This window comes from Aphelocoma coerulescens (assembly GCF_041296385.1).
Source record: "Aphelocoma coerulescens isolate FSJ_1873_10779 chromosome W unlocalized genomic scaffold, UR_Acoe_1.0 ChrW_unloc_scaf_3, whole genome shotgun sequence".
NCBI lineage: Eukaryota > Metazoa > Chordata > Aves > Passeriformes > Corvidae > Aphelocoma > Aphelocoma coerulescens.
The window spans coordinates 893,140-918,681 of NW_027184082.1; the positions used below are offsets into that span (position 1 = coordinate 893,140).

At 45.0% G+C, this 25,542-nt stretch overlaps 1 protein-coding gene and 1 long non-coding RNA gene across 6 annotated transcripts; one reads left to right on the forward strand and one right to left on the reverse strand.

The window, feature by feature from the left end:
* The first annotated feature begins 686 nt into the window (after positions 1 to 686).
* Positions 687 to 24,375, forward strand: LOC138102854 (RNA-binding E3 ubiquitin-protein ligase MEX3C-like). 5 transcript variants are annotated; one of them, XR_011147586.1, is made up of 6 exons: positions 687 to 1,452; positions 13,873 to 13,945; positions 15,331 to 15,403; positions 16,335 to 16,405; positions 18,916 to 19,097; positions 21,365 to 21,449. XR_011147586.1 is itself a non-coding variant. In XM_069000607.1 (5 exons), the coding sequence occupies exons 1-5, from the start codon at positions 861 to 863 to the stop codon at positions 21,408 to 21,410; spliced, it is 855 nt and encodes a 284-aa protein (XP_068856708.1). In that variant the 5' UTR covers positions 687 to 860; the 3' UTR covers positions 21,411 to 21,492. The 5 variants fall into 5 exon arrangements, 3 of the variants coding, with proteins under 3 accessions (XP_068856708.1, XP_068856706.1, XP_068856707.1); XR_011147587.1 differs by lacking the exon at positions 15,331 to 15,403; XM_069000607.1 differs by lacking the exon at positions 18,916 to 19,097 and having other exon boundaries at positions 21,365 to 21,492.
* Positions 3,514 to 11,888, reverse strand: LOC138102855 (uncharacterized). Its single transcript, XR_011147588.1, has 2 exons — positions 10,594 to 11,888; positions 3,514 to 5,680 (listed from the first exon to the last, which is right to left on the reverse strand). It is a non-coding gene; the product is annotated as an uncharacterized lncRNA (long non-coding RNA).
* Positions 24,376 to 25,542: the final 1,167 nt, after the last annotated feature.

Sequence of the window (25,542 nt, forward strand, 5' to 3'; positions counted from 1 at the left end):
GCCACAAACCGTGGCAGGCAGTACAGCCTATAATGAAATAGTCAGCATAGAAGAAAGGCATGCTTGGTATGTACCTGTGATAGTGCTAGCTTTTAGTTTTGCAATGTTATTAAGAAACATATATATGGTTGTTACAGTGATTGCTGCTTATATAAGAATTTATTTTTAATAACTGCTGAAAAGGTATAAATACTCAGCTCTGTATCAATAAAATCGGCTTATTGCATCCAAGCAATCTGCCCTGTCTCTTTCATCGCTGACTGTCTCGCGACAACTAACTCTGTGAGAGATCACTTTCAGGCACTTTATTATGGTTGTATTAAGATGTCCACAGTCAATTGCCTTTGCTTTTAGCATGGAGAAGGAAGATGAGCTCTGTTAGGGATGGTAACTGGCAAATCACAGAGCCTTTACCTCAGCGGGGAAACACACAAACAAGGTATGAGGGGAAAGAGGGCACCACGTCCATCAGAGGCTTTTGGGTTTTATTTTTGTCTGTTTTAGGGCTCACCCCGTCTCACCGGACCTTAACTCACAGCACCCCACCGTCCCAGGACTCCCCGAAGCGCTGAGACGGCGGGGCCGAGGGCGGAGCCTCCCCACACCCCGCAGGCCCCGTCCACCCTCGGCCCCGCTCAGGAACCGGCTCCGCCTCCCAATGGCGCTTCGGCGAGCGCTGGGCGGGACTACCTCCTCCCCGCTGCTCCCCCCATTCCACCGCCGTCTGTGGCCCTGCCGAGGGGAGAGTAATGGGGCAGAAGGCGCGCTGAGAGCGCGGCCCTGGCGCCCGGGTCGTGCTCCCCACGGCATGGCGGCTCCACGCCGCTAGGCCCTACCCGGCCTGCGGCGCCTCCCCCGCCATGCCGAGCAGCAGCGCCGCCGCGGCTTCCCGTACCGCCGAGCTGCCGCGCCTCCCCCCCCATCCGCTGCCATTGCTCCAGCAGCACATCTCCGGCCTCGGCTTCCGCGACCACGGCCTGCCCGCCGGAGGCAGCCGAGTGGCGGGGGTGGCCCGGAAGCGGGCGGGCTTGCTGCCGCCGCCCGACTCCCTCGGGGAGCCGAGGCTTGGCGGGGCGGGGGAGGCGGCGGCGAGGGATGAGGGAGATCTGGAGCTGGAGGAGGAAGAAGAGGACGAAGAGGACCACCTGGCCGCGCTGCTGCTGCTCTCTACGACTTCCTCGCCCTCCCAGCCGCTCCCGCTGCTGCCGGCGTTGGGCTCCGTCCTGCTCTCGTCCGCTCTCGATGAGCAGGAGGCAGCGGCGGGGGCGCACGATCCTGAGGACATGATGGCGGCAATGCTGTCCCACGCTTACGGCAGCGGCCTGAGCGGCGGCGGTGCAGTGGGCCTCAGCGGCGAGGGGACAGCGCTGCTCCGCGGAAAGAGCGTCAACACCACCGAGTGCGTGCCCGTGCCCAGCTCTGAGCATGTGGCTGAGATCGTGGGCCGCCAGGGTGAGTGGAGGACGGATGGGGTGTGGGGCGGCCTGGGCCTGCTGTCTTTCCCCGGGGTTCGTGGCAGGCCTCTCCCCGCACGCCCCTGGGGCGTGCCCCTTCGGGGCCGGTTGCAGGAGCCCCTTGCCTTGGTAGTAGCTTTATGCCCTCTGGGGACGACCTCCCTCCCAGATCCCAGCCTCCCCATGAGGAATAGGATGCTGGCACAAGGCCAGCCCTGCTTGAGAAGGCGAGAGCAAGGACTGGATTAGCTCAGACCTTCCATTATTGTTCATCCGAGCTGTAAAATGCAATGGATAGCCTAGCAACGTACAGGTAGGTGCTGGCACAGGCTTTGCTCTTCAGTGACACTTGGCTCGTGGTCTTTAGTGAGAAGCTACCTTTCACTGTAGGAACTTTGGACTGTGTTTTACAAAGATTTTTGAGTGAAGGACTTTATTTTGCCTTTGAGAGCAAGGTATGGTATGACACTGTTCCTACAGCTTTTCATAGTGCTCACCAATTATAAATACCTGAGGAGTCAACGATATGGAGAAAGGAGCCATGTTTAGCCCTCCTCTGTGTGAAAGCCCTTGTCTTTCTGCTCGGGTTATGGCTTCCTGTTGATTGCTGTTGCTACACTCGGTGGGTCTCTATTATGTCATTAGGATGAGGTCATATCAGTGATGTCACCTTCGTTTTGTGCCTTTCATGTGGTCTTGTGGGAGCAGTGCTTGGAGGAGTTAGAAAGATGTTTTGCACCAGCTTTCTAGTGGTGAACCTAATTTTAAAACCCCATTTTATATATTGAGAGAAGCACTGAGCAGTGTCAAGTGTAGGTGTGGAAATGCAGACAATGAAGTTGCCACTCTCTCTTCCCTTTCTTTGTTATTTTTTATTGGTTTGGGGGTGGTATGTCTCATTTGCTGATGAGCTCTGATAATGGGCAGTTATGCTGCCTGGTCTCTACACCAGTGTGGCTTTTGATTGTTTTTTTTCCCTTGAGTATGGAAGAAATGGTAAGATTGGTCTAAACCAATGTGGTACTAAAGAAAGGCCCACCGAGCACCAATGCTTAGGCAGACTTGTTTTCTCTTTCTACATTTATTTTAGGTTTTTAGCAGTTAAAGGTGGATTTTTTGCTGTATGTGTCAAAGGAGAATAGAAGGCTGTGCTGCAGAAATTTGCAGGTAGTTTCCTCTGATGCAGACAAGGCTGTTCTGTTCAAGCAGAAAATTTATTTTCCAAGAAATAGTGTTTCAATGTCTTAAGACTAATGTGTCATTGGGGATGGTGGGCAGAGGAGAGGGGGTGGGTGGAAAACAGAACTGAAAACCGTGATTGCTACAGTCCTCTAAAGGAGAAATAGAAACTATTGGGCTTCAAGGACTGATTAGGCTGCCCTGTTTATTCTCCACCACATCAGGGTTGTTCTCTGTAGTATATTTTTCAGTACTTTGAGTCACTTAAAAACAAGATAATGGGGTTTGCATAAAAATAGGATCATTGGTCCTGAAGAGTTCATTTGCTGCTTCTGCTTTCATTTTTCATCTGGTGTCACATTGTTTGGCTTGTGATAAAATATTTAGCCTTGATGGGGAGGGATTTTATAATACAAAGAATTAGGGCTACAAAAGAGGAAGGAGCAGGAGTGGAGGGAGAGCTAAAAAAATTGTTACCAAATATACTTGCATGAAAGCTTTGTGCAAGGAGGCCCTTCAAAATTCTCATTCGTGGGAGACTTATGCTTAAAGACTGCCTTATATAAGTTGTATTAGTTCCACTAAATATTTGTCAAATGTCCTAGACATACTAGTCCTTGCATCCCCTTTTATGGTCCAGAACTGTGCTGGCTCATTGCATGGGTTAGAGGCTCTTGCTTTCTCATCCACTTGCTTTGCATGTCTGTGCCCTAGCCCACAAAGTGTTGTCAGTTGTAGTGCAGCTAGGTCTGCCTTGAGCAAGGCTGGTCAGAGCTGTGTCATTTACCGATTGTTCTGCTCTCTGTAAAAATGAAGATGCATATTCTCTTCCTAGCACACATCCTAACTGTCGGGAAAGGCGCGGGAGACGAGCTCATGATTTCATGATCGGCAAGCCTCGATTTTATTGTCTTTTCATCTCTTATTTATACAACACTTAAACAGCTCATACATATTGCAAAACCTGAGCTCACGATTGGTCATCTTCTCTCGTGGGAACAACACACCCCGCGGTGATGGTTTCTTCATTCCAATCTGCTCTGGCTTGTGTCCTGTTGGACACCTTGTTGATAAGAAACCCCTTTTCCCACGACAGGCTAACTCCTACATCCTGCAAGGCTCTATCTTATCATGTCCTCTGCTGCGCAGCCATTCCTCAGATAAGCTCTCTACACTTCCCCCGTTTTCTTTATGTGCTATCATGCTCAGAGTTGTTGTTTTTAGGAGTACCCTCTTGATACAAGTTAGAGCGCAGCTGAACAGGACTAATCCTACCAAAACCATGATCAATAAGAGAAACAATGTTTTTACCATGCTTTTTACCCAACCACCCAATCCCAGTTCACTGACCAGCCCATCTAGGCCAAAGAAACCTGTATCTTCCTTAATTTTTTGAGAGTGATTTATAAGTTGTTGAATCTCTGCATGAATAGAGCGAGAATGATCATTTAGATCCATGCAGCATAATCCCTCAAATTCTTCACACCCGTGTCCATGAGCTAACAACAGAAAATCAATAGCAGCTCTATTTTGTAATACAGCATGTTGGACTGTGCTTAAATCATCTGCAAGCGCGGACAGTACTCTACTTGTTCCATTTGCTTGCTTCACTACCCAGCAGCTTAATCTCTCTATATTGCGATGAGCTCGAGCTGCTGCCCCTCCAGGCAAAAATAGTGATGAAAAAATTACCTCCCACTTGTTCCACAAGGTCAATTCATCATCACAATTTGATTGGAGGGTCTGGGATAGGTCTCTGCGCCATCTGGTGGGGTGGGTTTTATTTGGGTGGTGTTGTGGAAGGGCTAAACTAAGCTGTCCGATTGTACACGGACCGCCAACGGGCAAGGTAGGGATGCCGGACCAAGCACGATTTCCGCAAATTAGAAAATATCCAGGGGACAGCCTTCTGGGTATGACTGTGCCTGGTGCAGGTTTTTCCTGTGTCCTACCAGTGTGGTTGCACCACGATTTTTCCCATTCTAAACTGTTCCCTATGGGAGACAACCAAGTAGGAGTAGATACATTTTTCCAGCAGTTGGTATGCGTGCCTTCAGAGCAGTGTGAATTCCTGCTATCTATATAAAAGCAACTAGTGGCGTTTAAAGAATCAATCAATTCAATCTCTTGCGGCTCAGGCCCAAATGGGAGGCGGTCATCCCAAACGTCATACTGCTCGAAACTTTCAATGATGTTATTGCCAGTAATTCGGCCTGATCGGAACCCTGTATCATTGGCGGCTGACCTGAAATGGAGCCAAGTTGTATATGTTAGGGGGACTCCTATTAGGCACGTAAGAAAAGGAGTACTTGGGGTAGCTAAGCTGGCACAGAACGTAGTTGTATTTAATTCGTGTGCCAAAGATACCCAAACATTTTGCCTTGGATCGAATAGCTTAGGAGGGTAGCTATGCTTGAGGGCCAAAGTGCCTGGGACGCTTAGAAGACCCAATACGGCGAGTATACCGGCGGCACGCATTGTCCCAGTCATGGGGTTTAACCTGCCACAGCTCTGGGACATCAAGGCCTGTCTTGTGACGGGCTTCTAGGATAGCGGAACGTTTGTTAGCTAATATGCTTTAATTCCCACCGCAATTCTCTTAGGTGGAGGTCTTTGATATTTTCTAGTAACGCTAAACTCTGATCTAGAGGTACTCCCGTTAGTTTACCAAGATTTTCCTGAGCTGATGCTCGATTCCACTGAAACTCACAATTGAGGCACCTCAACTCTGTGGACACTTGTCGCTGAAAGATCCACCACTGTAAATTACAACCTCTGCAATGAATTCTAACCCGAGCTAAATGGCAACGATTATAACAAACAATGCATGAGCGTTAGCAATGTGGCAAAAAGTCCGCGTATAATCGGGGAATGAGGGACTCTTCAATTTCCCGTTCAGAGTCTATTAGAAATTTAGTATGGAATTCCTCTCCGGTGTTATGTAGCACTTGTGAGACCACCTGTTGGAGTCGTCTCTTCTTTCTCTGTCGCGGACTGTCCCTGCGTATAAGCTGGCTTAGTCCATTTGGCAGGGATCCACTGCGGTCCTGTCGGGGTAGAAACACAAACATAACCTCTGCCCCAGTACAAAACTTTGGCTGGATCCTGCCATAATCCTGACTGGGGGTCTTTAAATCTGACCCACACTTCTGGTTGCGGATTAGAAGGTGGGGTAAAATGGATTATGGCAGGAGGAGACTGTCTATCTCCAAAAATGCAAAGATGATTTAAAACAAATAAGCATTTCAGTAGCTTGTCTTGGGTATTAGGAATGTCAGGATATTTTTCTAGATATTGTTTTAATGTACCGTGTGCTCTTTCCACAATTGCTTGACCCGTGGGGGAGTGAGGAATTCCCCTTTTGTGGACAATATTCCATTGGGTCATATATCTGGCTATTCGCATACTGCAATAGGCGGGCCCATTGTCTGTCTTAACTGTTATAGGGACTCCCATAATAGCAATACAGCTATTCATATGGCGTTCAACATGTTTGGCTGTTTCTCCTGCTTGTGCAGTTGCCCACATAAAATGACTATAGGTGTCTATAGTAACATGAACATATTTTAGCCATCCAAAGCTGGCGACATGAGTGACATCCATTTGCCAAATTTCGTTAGCCTTTAGGCCCCTGGGGTTAACACCTGCTCCCAAACCTAGCCCCTTATTGTGGAAACTGCACACGGGACACGCTTTAACTATGGCTTTTGCCTCTTCGATTGGGATACCGAATTCCCTTGACAAGCCTTTGGAATTCTGATGAAAAATAGCATGGCTTTCTCGCGCCATTGTTTGTTTCGGGAGAATGTTTTGGGCAAGCGAGACAAGTTTATCTGCTCTTTCGTTTCCTTCACCCAGGCCTTCATTCCACATGTGGCTGCGAATATGGAGAATGGAATAGGGGTGTGACCGTTCTCTTAGGGCGCGTTTTAGTTGCAGAAAGAGTTCATAAAGCCTTTTGTTTTGTACTTCCTTAATGACTGCATCCTCAATTCTTGAGGCGACGCCCACTACATACAGCGAGTCCGAAACTACGTTTAAGGGTCCTGTGAGGTGGGTTACTGCCCAAACGACTGCAAGTAATTCTAAGGTTTGCAGGGTATCATCTGACGAGGCGTTTATTAAATGCTGATGCCATTGCTGGTCTTGTTTCCATACGACGGCTGCTTTCCTTGTCTTTCTTCCGGCGTCTGTGAATGCAGTAATGGCATTGTGGATAGGCTTATCTTCTCGCAAGGGTTTTGAAATCCAGTTCCATGCTCCTATCCACTGTAATGCCTTGGGAAACAGGGGACCAGTCTGAATTTTGGCTCCTGAGGACAACAGCGCTTCCGTGAGTGATGAAGAATTTAGCAAGTACCAGTCCAAGGCAGGTTTTTCCATTGGGAGATTGATGCACTCAGGTTCTTGTCCTCCAATTTCCAGAATGCGCAAACGTCCTTTCTTAATTAAATTAGCCAAATTTTCAAGTTTTGTGGTAATAGTTTTTCGTTGCTGCAACTGTGGTGATATCCATTCTAAAACCGTCAGCTCCCCCGTTTTCTTTAGCTGCGTAATTGCGCCGAGGAGGTGAGTTTCAGAATTCCAAATAGTAAGAGAGAGGGGGATGTCTGGATTAAGACGCGAAACAAAACCGTCTGTGATACAGGTGGTGATTTGTTGTAGAGCTTCTCGCTGCTGCGGCGTTAGGTGTACCGGTGTGCATGGATCTGATCCTTTTAGTAAGGGACGGAGCTGGTCTAAAAGAACATTAGGGATTCCTACTATTGGCTTTAACCACTGCAGATCACCTAACAGTTTTTGAGCGTCATTTAAAGTGGTGATTGAGGCTTGGATATGCAGTTTTTGAGGCTTCACTCTTTGATTGGTGATGACCCATCCTAAATACTTCCACGGGGAGGATATTTGAATTTTGTTAGCAGCTATTACTAAGGACCATTCTTGAAGAGAGGAGGTAATAAGCTGAATTTCTGTTTGGTCAAAAGGCTCCTTCTGCGCAAACAAAATATCATCCATATAATGATAAATGATGGTCTGAGGTAACTTTTGTCGCAGCGGTTGCAACGCTGCATCGACATACAATTGACATATGGTGGGAGAGTTGCGCATTCCCTGCGGCAATACAGTCCACTCAAAACGTTTGTCTGGTTCACCACGATTAAGAGCAGGCAATGAAAAGGCAAATCGCTTCGTATCATCTGGATGTAGTGGAATTGTGAAAAAGCAATCTTTCAAGTCGATAATAAGAAGAGGCCAATCTTGTGGCAACATTGCTGGATTAGGGAGTCCTGGCTGCAGCGCTCCCATAGGCTCCATACGAGCATTGACAGTTCGAAGGTCTTGTAGCAGACGAAACGTGCCATTTTTCTTTTGGATGACAAAAATTGGGGTGTTCCATGGGCTTGTCGACGGCTTGAGATGTCCTTGTTGAAGCTGCTCATTGACTAGAGCGTGTGCTTGAAGCAGATTTTCCCGTTTTAAAGGCCATTGCTTAACCACTACAGGGTTATTGTCAGTCCATCTTAGTGGCAGCGGGAAATTCCAAGCAACGGCCCTTAGCAGAAATGGCGATCATCGGTAAGCACAAAACTCATTTGGGCCAATACATCTCTTCCAATGAGGCAGTCAACTGTGGGGGGTAGAGGGGCGATAGAAAAGGTTGCGGTAGTTTTCTTGCCCTCAATTTCTACAGTTATCAGTGGAGATTTGTGTGCTAGTTTCATTCCTCCGACACCAGTGATGGCTGTCATTGCTGGCAGAAGAGGCCAATGTGAGGGCCATGTGTTCACATCGACAATGCTGGAGTCTGCCCCTATGTCTAGGAGACTCTGTAACGTGATTGTTTCTCCTTTATAGGTTAGGGCACACGGCTTCCGTGGACGGCTATTAAGATCGATGGTGAGCAAGGTTAGTTCCCCAGTTGAGCCGTAGCCTGTATGAGCATTTGGTTGAGCCTGCAAGGGTTGCATGCCTTGTGTGGCTTGAGGCAAAGGTACAAATTGAGCTAGTCTTTGGCCTTTAGGAATCCTTACAGGTGGATGAACAGTATAAGCCAGTATGAAGATATCACCTTGTGAGTCAGCGTCCACCACGCCTGGTTGAACGAATAGTCCTAGGGCAGTGGCAGATGATTGGCCAAGAATCAAGCCTCCTACTGGTGTACCATTGAGGCAGATGGGTCCTGTGAGTCCTGTAGGGATGTTATGGATTTCAGACGTCAGGAGATCACAGTCTACTGAGGCTGCCAAGTCCAGACCGATGCTGCCACTTGTTGCTGGCTGGAGGCAGGGCAAGGGTTTGCAGCTGCTACTTGTGTCCCTGCGCGGCTGCTGGACGCGCTGCTCCGGGAGTTTCCCCGCTTCTTGTTACGGCAGGCATTCGAGTTATGCGTGTTGGATTGGCATTTGTTGCACCAAACTCCGGATGCTGAGCACTCCCGACGAAGGTGACCCGACTGGCCACATCGATAGCATCTCATTCTGTTTCCCTCTGGAGGCAACCGGGGGCGTGTGGCTGCTGCTTGGAGGGGAGCAAGGGCGGCCATTACCTGCATCTGAGCACTAGCTGCTTGTTCCTTCAATCCCTCCCCCAGCTTTTCTAACGCGTGGACTAAAAAGGCTTGAGCACCTGTGGGCAAGGTCGCAGCTTTATCTAGTAATGCCTGAGTGGTCCAATCACCAGGTATAGAGGTAATCAAAGATCTGGTGCTAGGGTTGCTATTTTGCAAAATGCACTGTTTTAAAATAGCATCTTGCATATGATCGGGTATCCCTGCCCTAGAGATAGCATCCATAACCTTATCAACAAAGGAGCTTAACGATTCATCATGACCCTGCTTGATGCTCATATATAGGGGGGTCCCTCCCGATGTCCTGACTTTATCTATTGCTCTCTTAGCTACTGCCATTGCCTCCCTAAGTTTATGCGGCCCTAGTCCAGCTTGAGCTTCAACTCTGAGATACGGGCCCTGTCCCATAAGCTCGTCTACAGTAAGGTCTGTTAAGGGGTCCCCTTGGGGTCTGGGGAGGTTAGTGCTACTTGCCGCTTCCTCTCTCCACCTTGCCTCAAAAAGCAATCTCTGAGAGGGGGTGTAAATGAGTTTCGTGATAGCCAGGATGTCGGCAGGCAGAAGAATGTGGGCATTAAAAAGATAATCTAACATCTGCTTAGCTGGTTCACTAGACACCCCAAAGTTACTGACTGTTGCTCTCAGCTGGGACAGGAGTTTCCAGTCGAGATGGGCAAACTGCGCGTTCTGACCCCCTTGCGCATTAGTAGTGAAAACAACAGGGAAAGCCATCGCTTCTTGTGCCGCTGCTAGGAGCTCGGAATCTCCCCTTTCCATGCCGTCTCGGGCAAGCGCCTGCCACAACTCTCTCCTCCTTGCTGCCATAGCCTCCGCCGGGTCAGATTCTGCCCCAGGGACAGGCTTTGTGGCATTAGAGGGGTCGGGCGGCAGCGGCGGGCATGAGGGGGTTAATGCAGAAGCGGCGATTGAAGCGGAAGGCGGAGGAGCAGGCAGGGGGTTAGGCAGCGCGGGGGATTGACTGTCAGCGGGGGGTGGCTCTGGCGGAATCTCAATAGTGGCAAAGGCGGGGGGGTTGGGGGCCGTAGGGAAAACCGAGGAGTCATTATCTTGGTTACGGGAATGCGCTATCTTAATGCCTATGACTGCTCGCTTCTCTGCCTGCACTAACAGTAACTCATTATGAACTGCTTTCCAAAGTTTGCTTATTTTGTTGGCTGACTTATCATCGTCTAAAACAAGGCTAAAAAGTTCATCCCCGTACCTCCGCCATTCTGCTAATTCGTGAATGCTGTGAGGGTCGGGAAAGGAGCCATAGGAACGCGAGTGAGTTAGTAGGGAAGGGAGGTCTTTTTCTAAGTTAAAGGCTTTAAAGTAAAGCATAAGAAGAAAGACTTTAAATAAATCCTGTGCTGCTTGCCTATCCATACTTACGGTACCGTTGCTAGCCCTCCAGGCTTCGGCAGCACGTATCAGCGAACCCACCGGTGTGGTCGTTCGGGCACGGAGACGGGAACACAGCTGTCCTCCGCTCTTATTGCCGTCCCTCTAGCTGCAGGACCTGAACCCAACGCACCTTTCCTTGTGGAAGTGGGGGTAGGGGGGGGTACATGACGTGCCTTCTGTTCGGGCGTCAGATGTCGGGAAAGGCGCGGGAGACGAGCTCATGATTTCATGATCGGCAAGCCTCGATTTTATTGTCTTTTCATCTCTTATTTATACAACACTTAAACAGCTCATACATATTGCAAAACCTGAGCTCACGATTGGTCATCTTCTCTCGTGGGAACAACACACCCCGCGGTGATGGTTTCTTCATTCCAATCTGCTCTGGCTTGTGTCCTGTTGGACACCTTGTTGATAAGAAACCCCTTTTCCCACGACAGGCTAACTCCTACATCCTGCAAGGCTCTATCTTATCATGTCCTCTGCTGCGCAGCCATTCCTCAGATAAGCTCTCTACACCTAACCAGCTGGTTACATTATCATACTTTCCACTAGACCAGGTTGTGCAAAGCCCCATCCAACCTGGCCTTGAACACTTCCAGGGATCCACAGCTTCTCTGGGCAACTTGTTCCAGTGCTTCACCACCCTTTGAGTAAAGAATTTCTTCCTAACATCTAATCTAAACCTGCCCTCTTTCAGTTTAAAACCATTGCCCCTTATCCTGTCACTATCTGCTTGTATAAAGAGCCCCTCTCCCTCCTTTTTATAAGCCCCTTAAGATACTGGAAGACTGCAATGAGCCTTCACTTCTCCATGCTGCACAATCCCAACTCTCTCAGCCTGTCTTCACAGGAGAGAGGTGCTCCAATCCTCTGATCATCTTTGTGGCCTCCTCTGGACCCACTCTATCAGGTCCACGTTATTCTTGTGCTGAGGACACCAGACCCGGACACAGTACTCCAGGTGGGGTTTCACAAGGGCAGAGTAGAGGGGGAGAATCATCTCCCTCGACCTGCTGGGCATGTCTTTTGCTGCAGCCCAGGTTCTCGTGTGGGCATTTTTGCTGGTAGCTGTGCACAGATGTGGGATGCCACAGCTATGGAAGGTGTGGAGTGCTTGGAATGTATCTTGTGGTTGATAGTTGAAACTATGTTGGAGGTTGCTGGGTTACTGTGACAGTAGTTCAATGTGTTGCTTCTGGAAGCATTTACATCACTGGAAAAGGCTTAAGACTTTAATGAATAGTTAAGTGCTCCTTAAAAGTGGTGTATTATTTCTGAAACCTGGCAGGTTTTTGTGCCTTTTTTTTTTTTAATGTAATTTTTATTTATCTTAAATGTTCTCAGCCTTTTCTTATTCCCCTTGTCCCCCAAAAAATGTAGTTGACAGACACTGGTTGGGGTAGTGCAATATATTTCTTTGTAGTCTTTGAGGTGGAAAAATATCAAAGGTGAACAACAAAGGAAAAGATATTTCTATCCTTTTATTCTTGTAAAGGCATGTGACTGGGAGCCAGGAAAACTAGATTCCATTCCTGGCAGTGTACAGGCTTCCTGTATGAATTTGAACTAGCTGTTGAATCCACCCTTTGCTAACTTGGCCAGTCATCATGCTGAGCAGAAAAACTACTTCCTTTGCTGTCAGCAGCTAAAAATCCTGCATGCACAAAGTTGCATTGGTTTAAAAAAATAAAGTCAAGTTAGAGAAAGTGCTCTTGAGAAGTGGTAGCAAGAAAGCTGTGTTGCTTAGGAGGTGACCTTGTTGGCATGAGAAAAGCTGGAATTAAATAAGCATGTATCCAGACTTCTGGAGGTCTAACTTAGAAGGTTTGGTTTTAATCCCTAAATCATGTGAAGGACTTGTGAAAGTCTGCTGTGGATCACCTGAAAAGTGTTTACCCTATGTAAAGTTGGTGATGGTGAGTCTTCAGTGCCCCCTGCACTTTGCACTTGAAGTAAGACATTTAAACATTAAAATCTCTTTTGAATAATGCAAAAAGAGGGGTAGTGTCTAAAGACAAACAGAAAACCTGAAAGATGCTGGAAGGGACAAAGTCTGTCCTGTAGAGATGCTGCATCTCTGAGTATATTGACTATATATCCCTGAGAGCTTTTGAGCAGCCTTCTCTTGGAAAGCTTTCTCAACATCATCAGAGACTCTTAAAGCTGCCCTCTTTTCCCATCTCTTAGCTTGGCACTAACAGGGTCAAACAAAATCCTGCTTCCTTTGATCTGGCACAGCTAAGTGGTCAACCTCAATTCCTTGGCTCTTGGTTGAAGTACTTGAGATCTCCAGACTCCTCTGTCCTGGTACCTAGGTAATTCCAAGCCTGTGTGGCTGCAGCACCTGGTGCACTTGAGCTTGAAATGCTGGTCTGGAAAGTATCTCATCTAAAAACACTTCTACAGCTCCAGCTGGATAATGACAAGTAGGAAAGTCATGTATCATCTTCGCTTTGTATTTTTTTTACATGTACTAATGCTAAGTAAGTGGTCGGTTGCTCCTCAGAAATGGGTGTGATAGAATTATAATGGGAGCAGTCTTGGTCGCTATATATAGCATAGAATCATAGAATATCCTGAGTTGAAAGTGACCCACAAATGTCATCAAAGTCCAACTCCTGGCCCTGCATGGGACAACCCCAAAAATCACACCATGTGCCTGAGAGTATTGTCCAAACATTTTGAACTCTGTCAGGCTTGGTGCTGTGACCACTTCCCTGGGGAGTCTGTTGCAGTGCCCAACCACCCTCTGGGTGAAGAACCATATCCTAATATCCAACCTAAACCTCCCCTGACACAACTTCAGGCCATTCCCTTGGGTCCTGCCAATGGTCACCAGAGTGAAGAGATTTGTACCTGCCCCTCTACTTCCCTGGAAGTTGTAGACTGTGATGAGGTCCCCCTCAGTCTCTTCTAGGCTGAACAACTCAAGTGACCTCAACTGCTCCTTGTATAGCTTACCCTCCAGACTTCACCATCTTTGTTGCCCTCCTTTGGATACTCTCTAATAGCTTTATAGCTTTCTTATATTGAAGTGCCCAAAACTGTGCACAAGACTTGAGGTGAGTCTGTGGTTGGTTGACCTTGGCTGGACACCAGGTGCCCATCAAGCCACTCTATCACTCCCCCTTCCCAGCTGGGCAAGGGAGAGAAAATAAGATGGAAAACGACTTGTAGGTTAAGACAGTTTACTAAGGCAAAAGTGAAAGCTTGTGTGCGCACAAGCAAAGAGGAAAAAATTTTATATTCTCTACTTCCCAACAGCAAGTGATGTCTGGCCACTTACTGGGAAGCAGGGCTTCAGCATGTGTAGCAGTTGCTCCAGAAGACAAACATTGTAAGTAAGGAATACCCCCTTCCTCCTCCTTTTCTTAGCTTTTATATCCCTTATGGAATATCCCTTTGGTTAATTTGGGTCAGCTGGCCTAGTTGTGTCCCCTCCCAGGATCTTGCCCACTCCCAGCCCCTAATAGGGGGAATGTTGAGAGACAGCACTGATGCTGTGCCAGCACTGCTCAGCAGTAGCCAAAACACTGGTATGTTATCAGTACCTTTCCAGCTCCCAATGCAAAGCACAGCACTGTGAGGGCTGCTTTGGGGAAATGAACTCTGGTGCAGCCAGACCGAATACAGAGCCATCTTGATATGTTCCACAGGCAGGCACAGGGGTTTGGTAACTGCAGTGTAACTAAAAGCTTGTGATTGCAGGGGTGAGTTGTTGGTGGGTCAGGAGGCAAGGAAAAATGTCTTTAGTATAAAATGCTCTTAATTTTTTTATTATTGTATAGTGAAAAGTTCAAGAGTTAAGGGCAGGGAAAGATCACTCACAGATTACCGTCACTGGCAAAACAGACTCAACTTGGGGATATTAATTGAATTTATTACTAACAAAATCAGAGCAGGACAATGAGAAGTAAAATATGACCTTAAAAACACCTTCTCCCCCACCCCTCCCTCCTTCCTGGGCTCTTATCTCCTTCCCCAGCATTGCAGGGAGACAGGGAATGGGGGTTACGGTCACTTCATCGTGTCACCAAAAATGTCAGGATAAATGAAACTCTCTAACACTATTTTTTTAGTATTAGGGAGTAGGCATTACTTTATTCTGGCCAGGGTGCATAGTGGATAACTTCAGCCACATACACCACTTTCAGAACTTTTAACTTATTTATACATTTTTAGCAAACAAAGAAATTAATGTTTATTGGTTCTAAATTGCATAATTCTCTTCATTATTATTCTGTCTTTTATTGGTTATTGATTTCTCACTTCTCATGCTAATTAGTCCACATTTTTCAGTCTTTTTATCATCTTTTTCTCAGACAGGGAGTCTCCAGCACATGTTGGATCACCTTTGTTAGTCTCTTCTTTATCTTCTGGTTACTCCAACATGTCCTTGGAGGGCTATAAATTCTGGATTCCAGGTGTCCAGCCTTTAACTCCCCCAGGCTTTGTTCACTGAAACTTATCAGGGTTAGTTTAGCAAAACTTAAAAGTTTTGGTGATCTAATAATTACACTTTAACAATAAGAGTCTGTGAAAAGAAAGTTAGCTATGTGCTGGCCAAAGTAGAAAATTATACTGCTTAACTTCTTATGATTAATGCACTGCTTATGATTAATTAATACAATTTAAAAGTTAATTAAAGCCATTAATTAGAAAAAATAATTAGGAAAGTTATATCATTTCCAACAATCACATGTTGTTCCTGCTGCTGCTCAGGGAGAAGTGTCCTTCCTCTGCTCCAGCATGGGCTCCCTTCCATGGGAGACAGTCCTTCATGAACTTCTCTAATGTAAGTCCAACTCACAAACAACAGTTCTCAATGAACTGTTCCAATGTGGCCCCCTTTTCATGGGGTGCAGTCCTTCAGGCACAACCTGCTCCAGTGTTGGTCCCCCACAGGGTCACAAGTCCTACCAGGAAACCTGCTCTAGTGTGGGCTCCTCTCTCCACAGGTCCCTGCCAGGATCCTGTTCCAGTGCAGGCTTCCTACAGGGTCGCAGCCATTTTTGAGTATCTACCTGCTCCCATGTGGGTCCATCTTTGAGCTGGCTGGCATTGGTTCTGTCTGACATAGGGGAAGTTTCTGGCAGCTTTTTACAGAAGCGACCCCTGCAGCCCCCCGGCTACCAAAACCTGGCCATGCAAACCCAGTACAATGTAGATCAGCATCTTTTGCAAGTATAGAGAAATTGCTATCTTCATCTTCCTTAAATCAACTAACTATATTCAACAGCTAGTTAAAAAAAAAAATAAAACTGTCAGGAGTTAAAATTTTCTAGTCCATGAATTAAAACAAGGTGGGAGATAAAATTAATTGATCTTAGTTGAAAGGTGATAGTAACTAGAGTCAGTCTATCAACTGACTAGACAAGAGGTAGTATTTAATATGGCTTTAATAACTCAGTGAAATACCACAAATGTTCTGGTTTTAATTTTCTTGTGTAGCCAGCTTGCTTGAGGAGGTTTAGTCATTAAACAATTTAGAATAGGTTTTCATTTTCTGTCCCAATGCAGCTTCCTCTGCTTAATAAATGGGGAATTTATCATTTTTGTACTGTATAATCACAAACTGTATAAATACTTTTAGTCATTTCACAACTGAGAGGAACTGTTCTGTTTAAGCAAAAGAATGCAGCTTGGGAATGAACAGCTCTTCTGAAAAATATGTCAAGCAGTCATTCTTAATGAAGTGGATTAATTTTTCTTTCTTTGTTAATCAGGTGTGCAATGTTATGCTCTGCAGACCAGCAGCTGTTGGCCTTGTGGTACTACCATCCAGTGTTTCAGTCAGGTAACAAAGGATTTGCACATAGTTGCAGGGGTTCTTGCTTTCTGATTAAATTTTTGTGGCAACCTAGCAATGAAATAAGGGCTGTGCCAGCTTAGCAGACTCCTCCTTTAAAGCTCCGTCCATATACAGCTGTTGCAGGCTCATAGAAAACAAATCCCTGTGTGTTCCCTTCAGCACACTTGGCAATGCTATGCCATCCCCTGCTGGTCTGGAGGGACTTCCCAGACCTTGCCCTTGCTTTCTAGGCAAGAAATTAGCTATGGCTCTGCTAGCAGTTCATTGTTCAGGGTTGATGTCAGTAATTATTCTGTCACTGCCTCATTACTTGGTGTCAGTTTATTATGGTGGTCAGAGCGCTAAAGATGGTATTCAGAATGGAGGCTGTAATACAATATTATCTTTCATCAGATAACTGCAAAGCTACTGAAAAATATATTCCTGTGAACTATGGCTTTCTCTTTAGTGCTGATGAGCTGTGAGATCTGTGGTTGCTCTGGGGATAAGTCAAAGGATGCCAGACTTGGTCAGGGCGGCTTGTCAGCCCTCCCTCCTGTGTAAGAGATGAGTTGATGCTAATACAACTTTACTCTGCTTGCTGCTCTTCCAGCCTAGGCAGTACTGGTGGCTTCACACAGGATTTGTATTTTTGAAGAGCTGCAGGAATTTCTCAGTTTTGATCCCCTTAGCTAGTTACTTGTCAGGAGCATGAAAGGAAAACAAACTGATGTTATCATTTGATTGTGGTTCACAGGGGCTGCTCACCGAATTTTTACCCACCATGACTTCCAGGCTTCTAGTTAGATAAATTTCTTTCAGCTTTTTTTTTTTTTCATAAAGCCATCTGTAATTGGGGAGGCAAAATTAAACAGACATGATAGTAAGAAGGTTTAAGTTCCTGTGTGTGCCTAAACCCCAGTTTTGCAGCACTTGGTAAGAAGAATGTGGATATAAGGTGTGTGCCCCTGCTGTGACAGGTTGCATTTTGCTACTGTTGATAATGAGAAGGATTAAGGACTTCTGTCCCCTGGTGAGAGAGGGGAGACCACACAACAAAGGGAACCTCATCTATAAATTGATCTTTGTCCCATTCCCACTGTGTGACATGGAGGTGAATTCAGTAGAAGAAAGAAACAGGGAAGGTTACATTTCTCCATGGCTGTGCAGAACAGGAGTCTAGAATGCTTTTTTGGAGTGGTTCTTGGCTCATGGCAGCAGCTCGGCTGGTGTGGTGTGAAGCAGGTGTGCACAAGGTTCCCACTGCAGTCACTTGGCTCTGCTGGCTCCATTGGGGAGTTTCCCTCATGGATTGAATGGCCTGAGACTGGGTTTGATGTATCTCATCCTGTTAGTGATGGTGAAAGGGGGAGTGAGGGCTGAGCTGGTTGTTGCTGTGTGATGGGTAAGGACTGCTGGTGCTATGGCTGCTAAACTTAACTCTCAGTTCAAGGGGAAAAAAGTAATCTGTTTTCCTATCACCTCTTTTTAATTAGGAAGTATTTGATAATTTAAAATTGGCAGTATATGAGGTAAACTATTCCTTTAGAGCTACCCTTAAGTTTCTTGGGGAGTATAATGTTCATAATGTGGTTAAAATGTACAGTCAAATAATCCTCTTATGGGGAAAAAAATGGGGGAGAAGGCTTGAGAAGAATGATACAAATCAGCCAGCACAGGGTGAACACTGCTTACAGGGCTTGGCTCAGGCTTGGCTCCTTGTCAGGTGCCTGGGCAGGCAAGCACTAAATCTTTGCCTAAATGAAAGCAAACCCAAAGGGTTTTGTTTTAGCTGTCTGTATGTACTTATGGCTGAATGTGCTGCTTAGGAATGCTTATACTGCTGAACCAAGGATGGTAACTGGTATTGAGTAGACTTCTGTTATCACACCAAACTAAGATCACTTGAAAAGATTTGATTAAATGAAATTTCTGGTCTAGAAGTCCCATTTTCAGGCATTTTTTTAATCTCTGTACTTCAAAATCTTGGATACAAAAATCTTACTTATTGCAAAAGTGTAGGTGATATATTTTTAATTCCCCTTTGTCTTTCCCAGTCTCCTGAGCTTAGATACAGAAACTTCTTGATTTTTTCCTTTGGCCATGTGATTTCATAGCTGGCAGAACTTGTCATTGTGGCTGCAGAATTGTTGGAGAGGGGATGAGATCAGCTGTGCTTCACAGCATTGCCTCAGTAGTGAGGAGGAGGGTGGGAAACCAGAGCAGGTGAATAATAGCAAATAGAAAGGTCATTCAGCTGGAGTGGTATAATGGGCTACTGACCTTGTATTTTGACATGAGTGTCTTTTGTGGGGGGTTCCAGCACTCCTTGTAGACAAAATCCAGTGGATATTGACTGACTCATTCAGAAATATTGGGTTTTGTATGTGGTGACTTTCTTCAGTTCTTTCTAACTTTTCAGATAAAGATTGAGAGTTGATCTTGATGGTCTGGAGAGTCAGCTTTCCACTGAAGCCAACTTTCTGATGTTTAAAAGTCTTGTTCTGTTGCTACAGGGATTTGAGGCAGTGCTTGGCCTCTGCTTTCTAGGTATGTGACTCATACCTTAAAAGCAAAGCTCTACCCATCTTGGTCTGTGCTGTTCTGCAGCCTGAGGAAGAAAGGCAAGAAGGCTTTTCTTTATACTGGAGTAGTTTGGAAATGTGACGCTGGCAAAGCAATCTCTGGGAATTTGCAGGTAATAGAGTTGAAGATGCATAATTCTAACTTAATTTGAATTTCTAAAATATCAGGAAAATCTTGTTTAAAATGTAAGCTGGTAAGGCTGTTTGGAATCTGGAATTAAGTGGGCTCTGAACTGTGATATATAATATAGAATTATATTGCTATTTAGATGTCTATGTCTAAATACCTCTAGTATTCTTTAAATGTTGCCTCTGAATTTTTTCAGGAAATAAGGATATATACTTGGGTGGAATGGAGTAAATGAAAGTAAACTGTATATTGGAGAATAATTGATACACATCAGGAGACTGAGTTTAGGTGTTCCAGTAAAAAGTGTGAAAACTTCAGTGGCACCATTTTACAGATCCTTTGGGTTTAATGTTTGAGCCCACTATCTTTTCTGAGTAACTGGTAAGGAATGGGAATGGAGTGGGCAAGCAGATTTATTACAGGGAGAAATGCAAACAAAGAGATGGAAAGAGTAAAGGTAAATTGCCAAAGTGAGGTGCTGCTCTCTGGTACATATAGGGAAATGGCATGGCTTCAAAGGATGTGTGCTTTGCCACCTCTGTAAGGCATCTCATGTCTGTTTTCCCTTATTTTTTAATCTAGTAGAGCACTAGTGCCTTCTCAGTGTGCTGTAGTGGGAGGTTGAGGCTTATGGGTTTGTTCTCTCCTGCTGACACTTGCTGCTCTTGGTGATCGACATGTTTGGCTCTCTGGTCTGCGTCCCCTCCTTTGCACAGATCTGTCTGTGCCTCACACCCTCTCTTGTGGGAGCCCTCCTGTGCTCCTCTGTGTGCTTTCTGGTGGAGGTAGGGCCTCTCAGAGCCCTCACTAGCTATTGAAGATTAATGAACTTTCTTTCCAGCTGTGTCACAGAAACAAAGGGCTGTTGTGTTCAGCCTTTGTTCTTGCTGTGTGCAGGGGCCCTTCAAGAAGCAGCTCTTCCTCCCCTCTATTCCAACCAGCATCTGCATGTTTGCTACTTTCTTTTTATTAGTAGATAGTACTGAATAAAGTGCATCTTTGAGTGGTGTTCTAACTGTAAAATTTATTGCTTGTGATACCTTGGGTGCAAAGGACTAACAAAACACTATTTTGAGAGACTATTTTGAGTACCCAAACAGTTATGAGATGCTTAAAGTAAATAAGGAAAAGGTGAACAAATTGCTGCAAGTGAAATGATGCTTAAAACACTTGATCTGCAAATGTTACTTATAGTTTTTTCAAGATGAGGTTCACTATAAAATAACATTTAATGCGACATGCTTTTGAATTTGTTTTAAAATAGGATAAATTCGATTAAGACTGAACCCAGTAGACTGTCTTGCATGTCATGGACCTGCTTGTGTCTCTTCCTTTTGCAATGCCTGCTTTTCTGGTCCTGTCATGGGTAAAAGGGGCTTCTGTATGTACCATGCCTTTCAAAATGCCTTGAGCATCTTGGGAAAGAGCCTGTTGTCACTGTCATAGCAAACTTTATAATTCAGTCCCCAAAAATCAAAGACAAATATTTCATTAACTTTTTGCTTTTATTTCAGACTGTATTTTATTCAGTTAATGAATGAGAGAAATTCCATGTAGGCACATACTATTACATAGTAAGCCTTATTTGCATGCAACAAACTGCTTGAACTCCTACTTGACAGTTCAAGGAGTGGCTCCTTCATCCCACAGGAAAGAGTAAAGTTTTAAATAACACTTACTGATAAAAGGAAGCAAATGAAGAGTTCTCAGTTAATCAATTTTATTGATTACCTACACAGGTTAAAAACCTACACAGGTTGCAATATAGACACTTCTCTCACTTGTAAGTGTTTAATTTGCTTTTAGGTCATGCTTGTTGGTGGAAGGCTAATATATCAGCAAACTTGTGTGTGAACCTTTACTCCTTTTGCAGGATCTTAGAAATAACTGAAGTATACCCAATCAATGGAAAAAATTTAAACCTACCAATATGTATGGGATAATCACAAAGGTGGCTGACAGAGGAAAAAGCCATTCATGTTTATTCACCATCTAATAGCAATTGAGGAGTTGCTGGGCTAAACCAGCCCAAGAAACATTGCTAAAATAGTTTGTGGCTATAACTGTCAGAGGCCTGTTTGGAAATAATAGGTATAAGTTGTTACTGCTTTTGCTAATGTGGCTTGCAGAGATGCAAACAGCTGCTTCTGGTTTCACCCTATGGTTTCTTGAAACTCTCAAACAGCTTAAAATAGATGGCTTTCTAAACTTGGATGTCTTGCTAAACTTGTATATGTTTCCTTTAAACAGGTTGCAAAATAAAAGCACTAAGGGCCAAGACAAATACTTACATTAAGACCCCTGTTCGTGGAGAAGAACCCATCTTTGTTGTCACTGGGCGAAAGGAGGATGTAGCCATGGCTAAAAGGGAAATTCTCTCAGCTGCTGAACACTTCTCCATGATCAGAGCATCACGAAACAAGAGCGGTCCTGCCCTGGGAGGCCTGCCATGTACCCCTAACCTGCCAGGTCAGGTGACAGTCCAAGTCAGGGTGCCTTACCGTGTAGTTGGGCTGGTGGTTGGACCAAAAGGAGCTACAATCAAAAGAATTCAGCAGCAGACCCATACCTACATAGTCACCCCCAGCAGGGACAAGGAGCCAGTCTTCGAAGTCACAGGAATGCCTGAAAATGTCAACTGTGCACGTGAGGAGATAGAGATGCATATAGCCATGCGTACTGGGAACTACATCAAGCTGAATAAAGAGAATGATTTCCACTACAATGGTACAGATGTGAGCTTTGAAGGAGGCACTCTCAGGTCCACATGGCTTGCTTCTAATCCTGTCCCTCCTAGCCACACCAAAATGATTTCTAATTATAGGAATGACAGCTCCAGCTCCTTGGGAAGTAGTTCCACAGATTCTTATTTTGGAAGCAATAGATTGGCTGACTTCAGCCCAACAAGTCCGTTCAGCACAGGCAGCTTTTGGTTTGGAGAAACATTGCCTTCAGTGGGCACGGAAGACCTCGCAGTTGACTCTCCTGTGTATGACTCCTTATCAATGCCTTCCCAAACCATTTGGACTCCTTTTGAACCTGTAAACCCTCTCCCTGGCTTTGGTAGTGACCCTGCTAGTAATGCCAAGCCTCAATGCCAAGGGAGCCAGCCATCTACTCCTTGCCTGTCGCCCACATTTCCAGAAAGCCTGGATCACCCGCTGGCTGGGAGAGTGAGTAGTGACCCACCTAGCACTGGCCACCAAGTAGGCCTTCCCATCTACATCCCTGCATTTTCCAATGGCACCGACAGCTATTCATCTTCCAATGGTGGTTCCACGTCCAGCTCACCCCCTGAGTCGAGGCGGAAGCACGACTGTGTGATGTGCTTCGAGAGCCAAGTCATTGCGGCCCTGGTCCCCTGTGGTCACAATCTCTTCTGCCTGGAATGTGCCAACAAAATCTGTGAAAAGGAAGTCCCATCATGTCCTGTTTGCCAGATGGCTGTCACTCAGGCAATTCAAATTCACTCTTAAATAGAGACATTATTATATGTGGACTTTTAAAGACTCTTAAAGGCATGGGTGTAATGGTACCCTCTAGTAAACTTTCTAATGAATTCTGTTGGACTTTCTTGAGATTAGGCTGAAGTTATTAATAAATTTTTACTTTCTCAAATGGCTACTATGGTAACACTAAAATTAAGTGGTCTCTGTCTGGTTCAGTGTAAGCAGATGGCATGTTTAGCAGAGATACATCTGGTGTAATGTTATGGCACAGTGAGGGAAAGTTTTCATAAATTACACAACTGAAAAAAACCACCACATTTCCCAGGCTTTTCTAAAGGATCTCTGTTAATTGTTTGGCTTCTGAGAGCTGGCAGCAATGAACCTTGTTGCCTAAATGCAAAAGTACTTGTCTGCTATGGAGGATGTGTGGTATTATCAATATATCAAACAACACTTCCAATGCTGTCTTCTACCAGTTTTGAGGAAATTTTTGCTTTGTGTGACAACTTATGCCTAATTCTCCAGCATTGCAAATATCTTTTAAAGCATAGTTTGATTTATTGAAACTGATTGTGTTATTGGCAGGTTCAGGTAATAAATGACAGTGAGGTGGGAAGAAAGAAGCTGCCAGATGCACCTCTATTTTTTCCTTGATAAGGGCAGTATGTCCACAGGATCAGAAGTGTCTCAATTTGTGAATTCCTACCCACTGCTTTTGTTAGTGTAATGTGGAAAAAGTCTGGCTGGCTTCATCCAGTTACAGTAAGGGCTTTGGGATGCACATTGACTTCGAGTGGTGATGCTGACATTCTGTTCATTAGTCTGATCAAGCTGTTCTTTACCTTTTTAGAGAGTATACAGTTCAAAATGTGAATATTTTTTATGTTCAATTCATGTCTTACACATAAATATATATTTTTCGTAAGAAAAAGGAAAAAGGGGGAGTTGTATACATGTCCTTGTATTATTCATGGCAGCAGCTGTGACAGTGGCCCTGCAATCAGTTGATTTCATTTCAAAACCGTCTTTCAAAAAAAAAAAAAAAGTCTCTTGAATGAGCTTCTTACATTTCAACCTGTGGATGTTTCTAGCTTTTTCATCCTCAGTACATTCCTAAATCTGTGCTTGCATATGTTAAAACAGCAAAAACAAAAAAAAGACACTAGAGTTCTGATGTATTTTTTTCTCTTTTTTAAAGCATTATTTTCCCAAGACAATCTTTTTCTCAGTGTAACAAGAAAAAGAAATTGTGTATTTAGCTAGTAAATATACAGAAAATTTTATTTTTATTTCCACTTGAAGAGTTATATTTCATATAAAGGTTTACAACTAGGAGTTGCCTTGAAGGCATATTATGTACTGCATAACTTTAATACTATAATTGCTTGTAGGAGAGTTACATGTCAGTATTAAAATCTGATCTCTAGCTGCAGTCTTGTAGATGCAAACAAATGTTCACTGAGCGTGTATTTTGTTTTATTCCATTGTACACTGCAGCTAATAAGCCAAGGAATCAGCAGACGTTAGGTGCGTGTACCACTTCTATAAACCACAAACTAAGAATAAACTGGTAAACTATTGATCTAGGTTAGTATTTGCTAATTTTACTACACTCTGTTATGTATATGTAGGGAGGTCATAGGGATTATAAATTCAATTTTGGTAAAGTTTAAAAACTATATATTTTATGATAAAGGGCCTTTAATTTATGATGGCCAAAGCACTGATATTATATATTTGCTGTAAAGAGAATTATAAGAGTTTTATTTTTCTGATATTAAAAGTTACTTAATAAAGACTTGTTTTCATTAACTTGAATGTTTTGCTCTCTTCATGGTTGTCACTTGGAGCAGGTTAGGCAGGCTGGGGCTGGCTGATATCCCCCACCCAACCAAGGGCATTCCTGGTGCTTAGTATTTCATGTGCAGGGCTCAGGCTGGTGGGATCCTGATCCAGTGCTGCAGGGCTCCACTCCTGAAAGCAGTTTAACTGGTATAAACAAAAATTGAGGGGTTTTGTGGGTTTTTTTTGGGTGGGTTTTTTCTCCCAAAATACCCTTGGCCCAATCGTTCCCAAAGTTGCAGGGAAAAGTTTCCAGGAGCCGCTGGGTTAAAGTTTAAAATAAATGCATACAAAATGAGCTGAAGTAGCTGAGGGGAAAGGGTGCAGGTTGTTGCTAAGAAAATGAATGGGTTTGGGGCAAATGAGCTGCACCAGGAGCTGTAGGAAATCCCAAATATTGAGGCTGGCAGGTGCCTGCCCCAGGGTGTGACATGGTTTAGTGGTGGACTTGGCAGGGCTGGGTCAATGGTTTGACTCAATGGTCTTAAAGGTCTTTTCCAATCTAAACCATTCTCTGTCCATAAGTCAAGGGGAAAAGAAATATGGACCATAGAGTCACTTAGGTTGGAAAAGACCTCTAAAATCAGGGAACCCAATTGTTAGCACTGCCAAGTCCACCCCTAAACTATGTCTCCAAGTATCACATCTACATGCTTTTTAAATCCTTCCAGGGATTGTGACTCCATTATTACTCTGGGGAGCTTGTTCCACTACCTGACCACCCTTTCAGGGAAGAAATTTTTTCTAATCTCCAATCTAAACTGCCCCTGGCACAACATGACTCATCCTACTGCTTGTTACTTGGGATGCTCCATACCTGCTCCCCACTTGGGGTCTGCTCCCTCAACCTGTGCTAACCTGAGTGGCATGTCAGTGGTGCATCCCTTCTGCCTGCTGCTGATACCAGCTGCCCAGGTGTCCCCATAGATCCCTACCCACAGCAGCCATTCCCACCTCTGCCACCACCATACTATGTGTCCTTGGTCATGTCACTACACCCAGAGGCAGCCTCACTGCAGCACCCAAACCAGCCATCCTTGTGCTGGCCATGCCGCTTCCCTGCTCTGAGCATAGCCATGCTGCTTTGCACTGCTTTGGCTGCATTTACTTCAAGACAATGCTTCACCCTGACTCAAC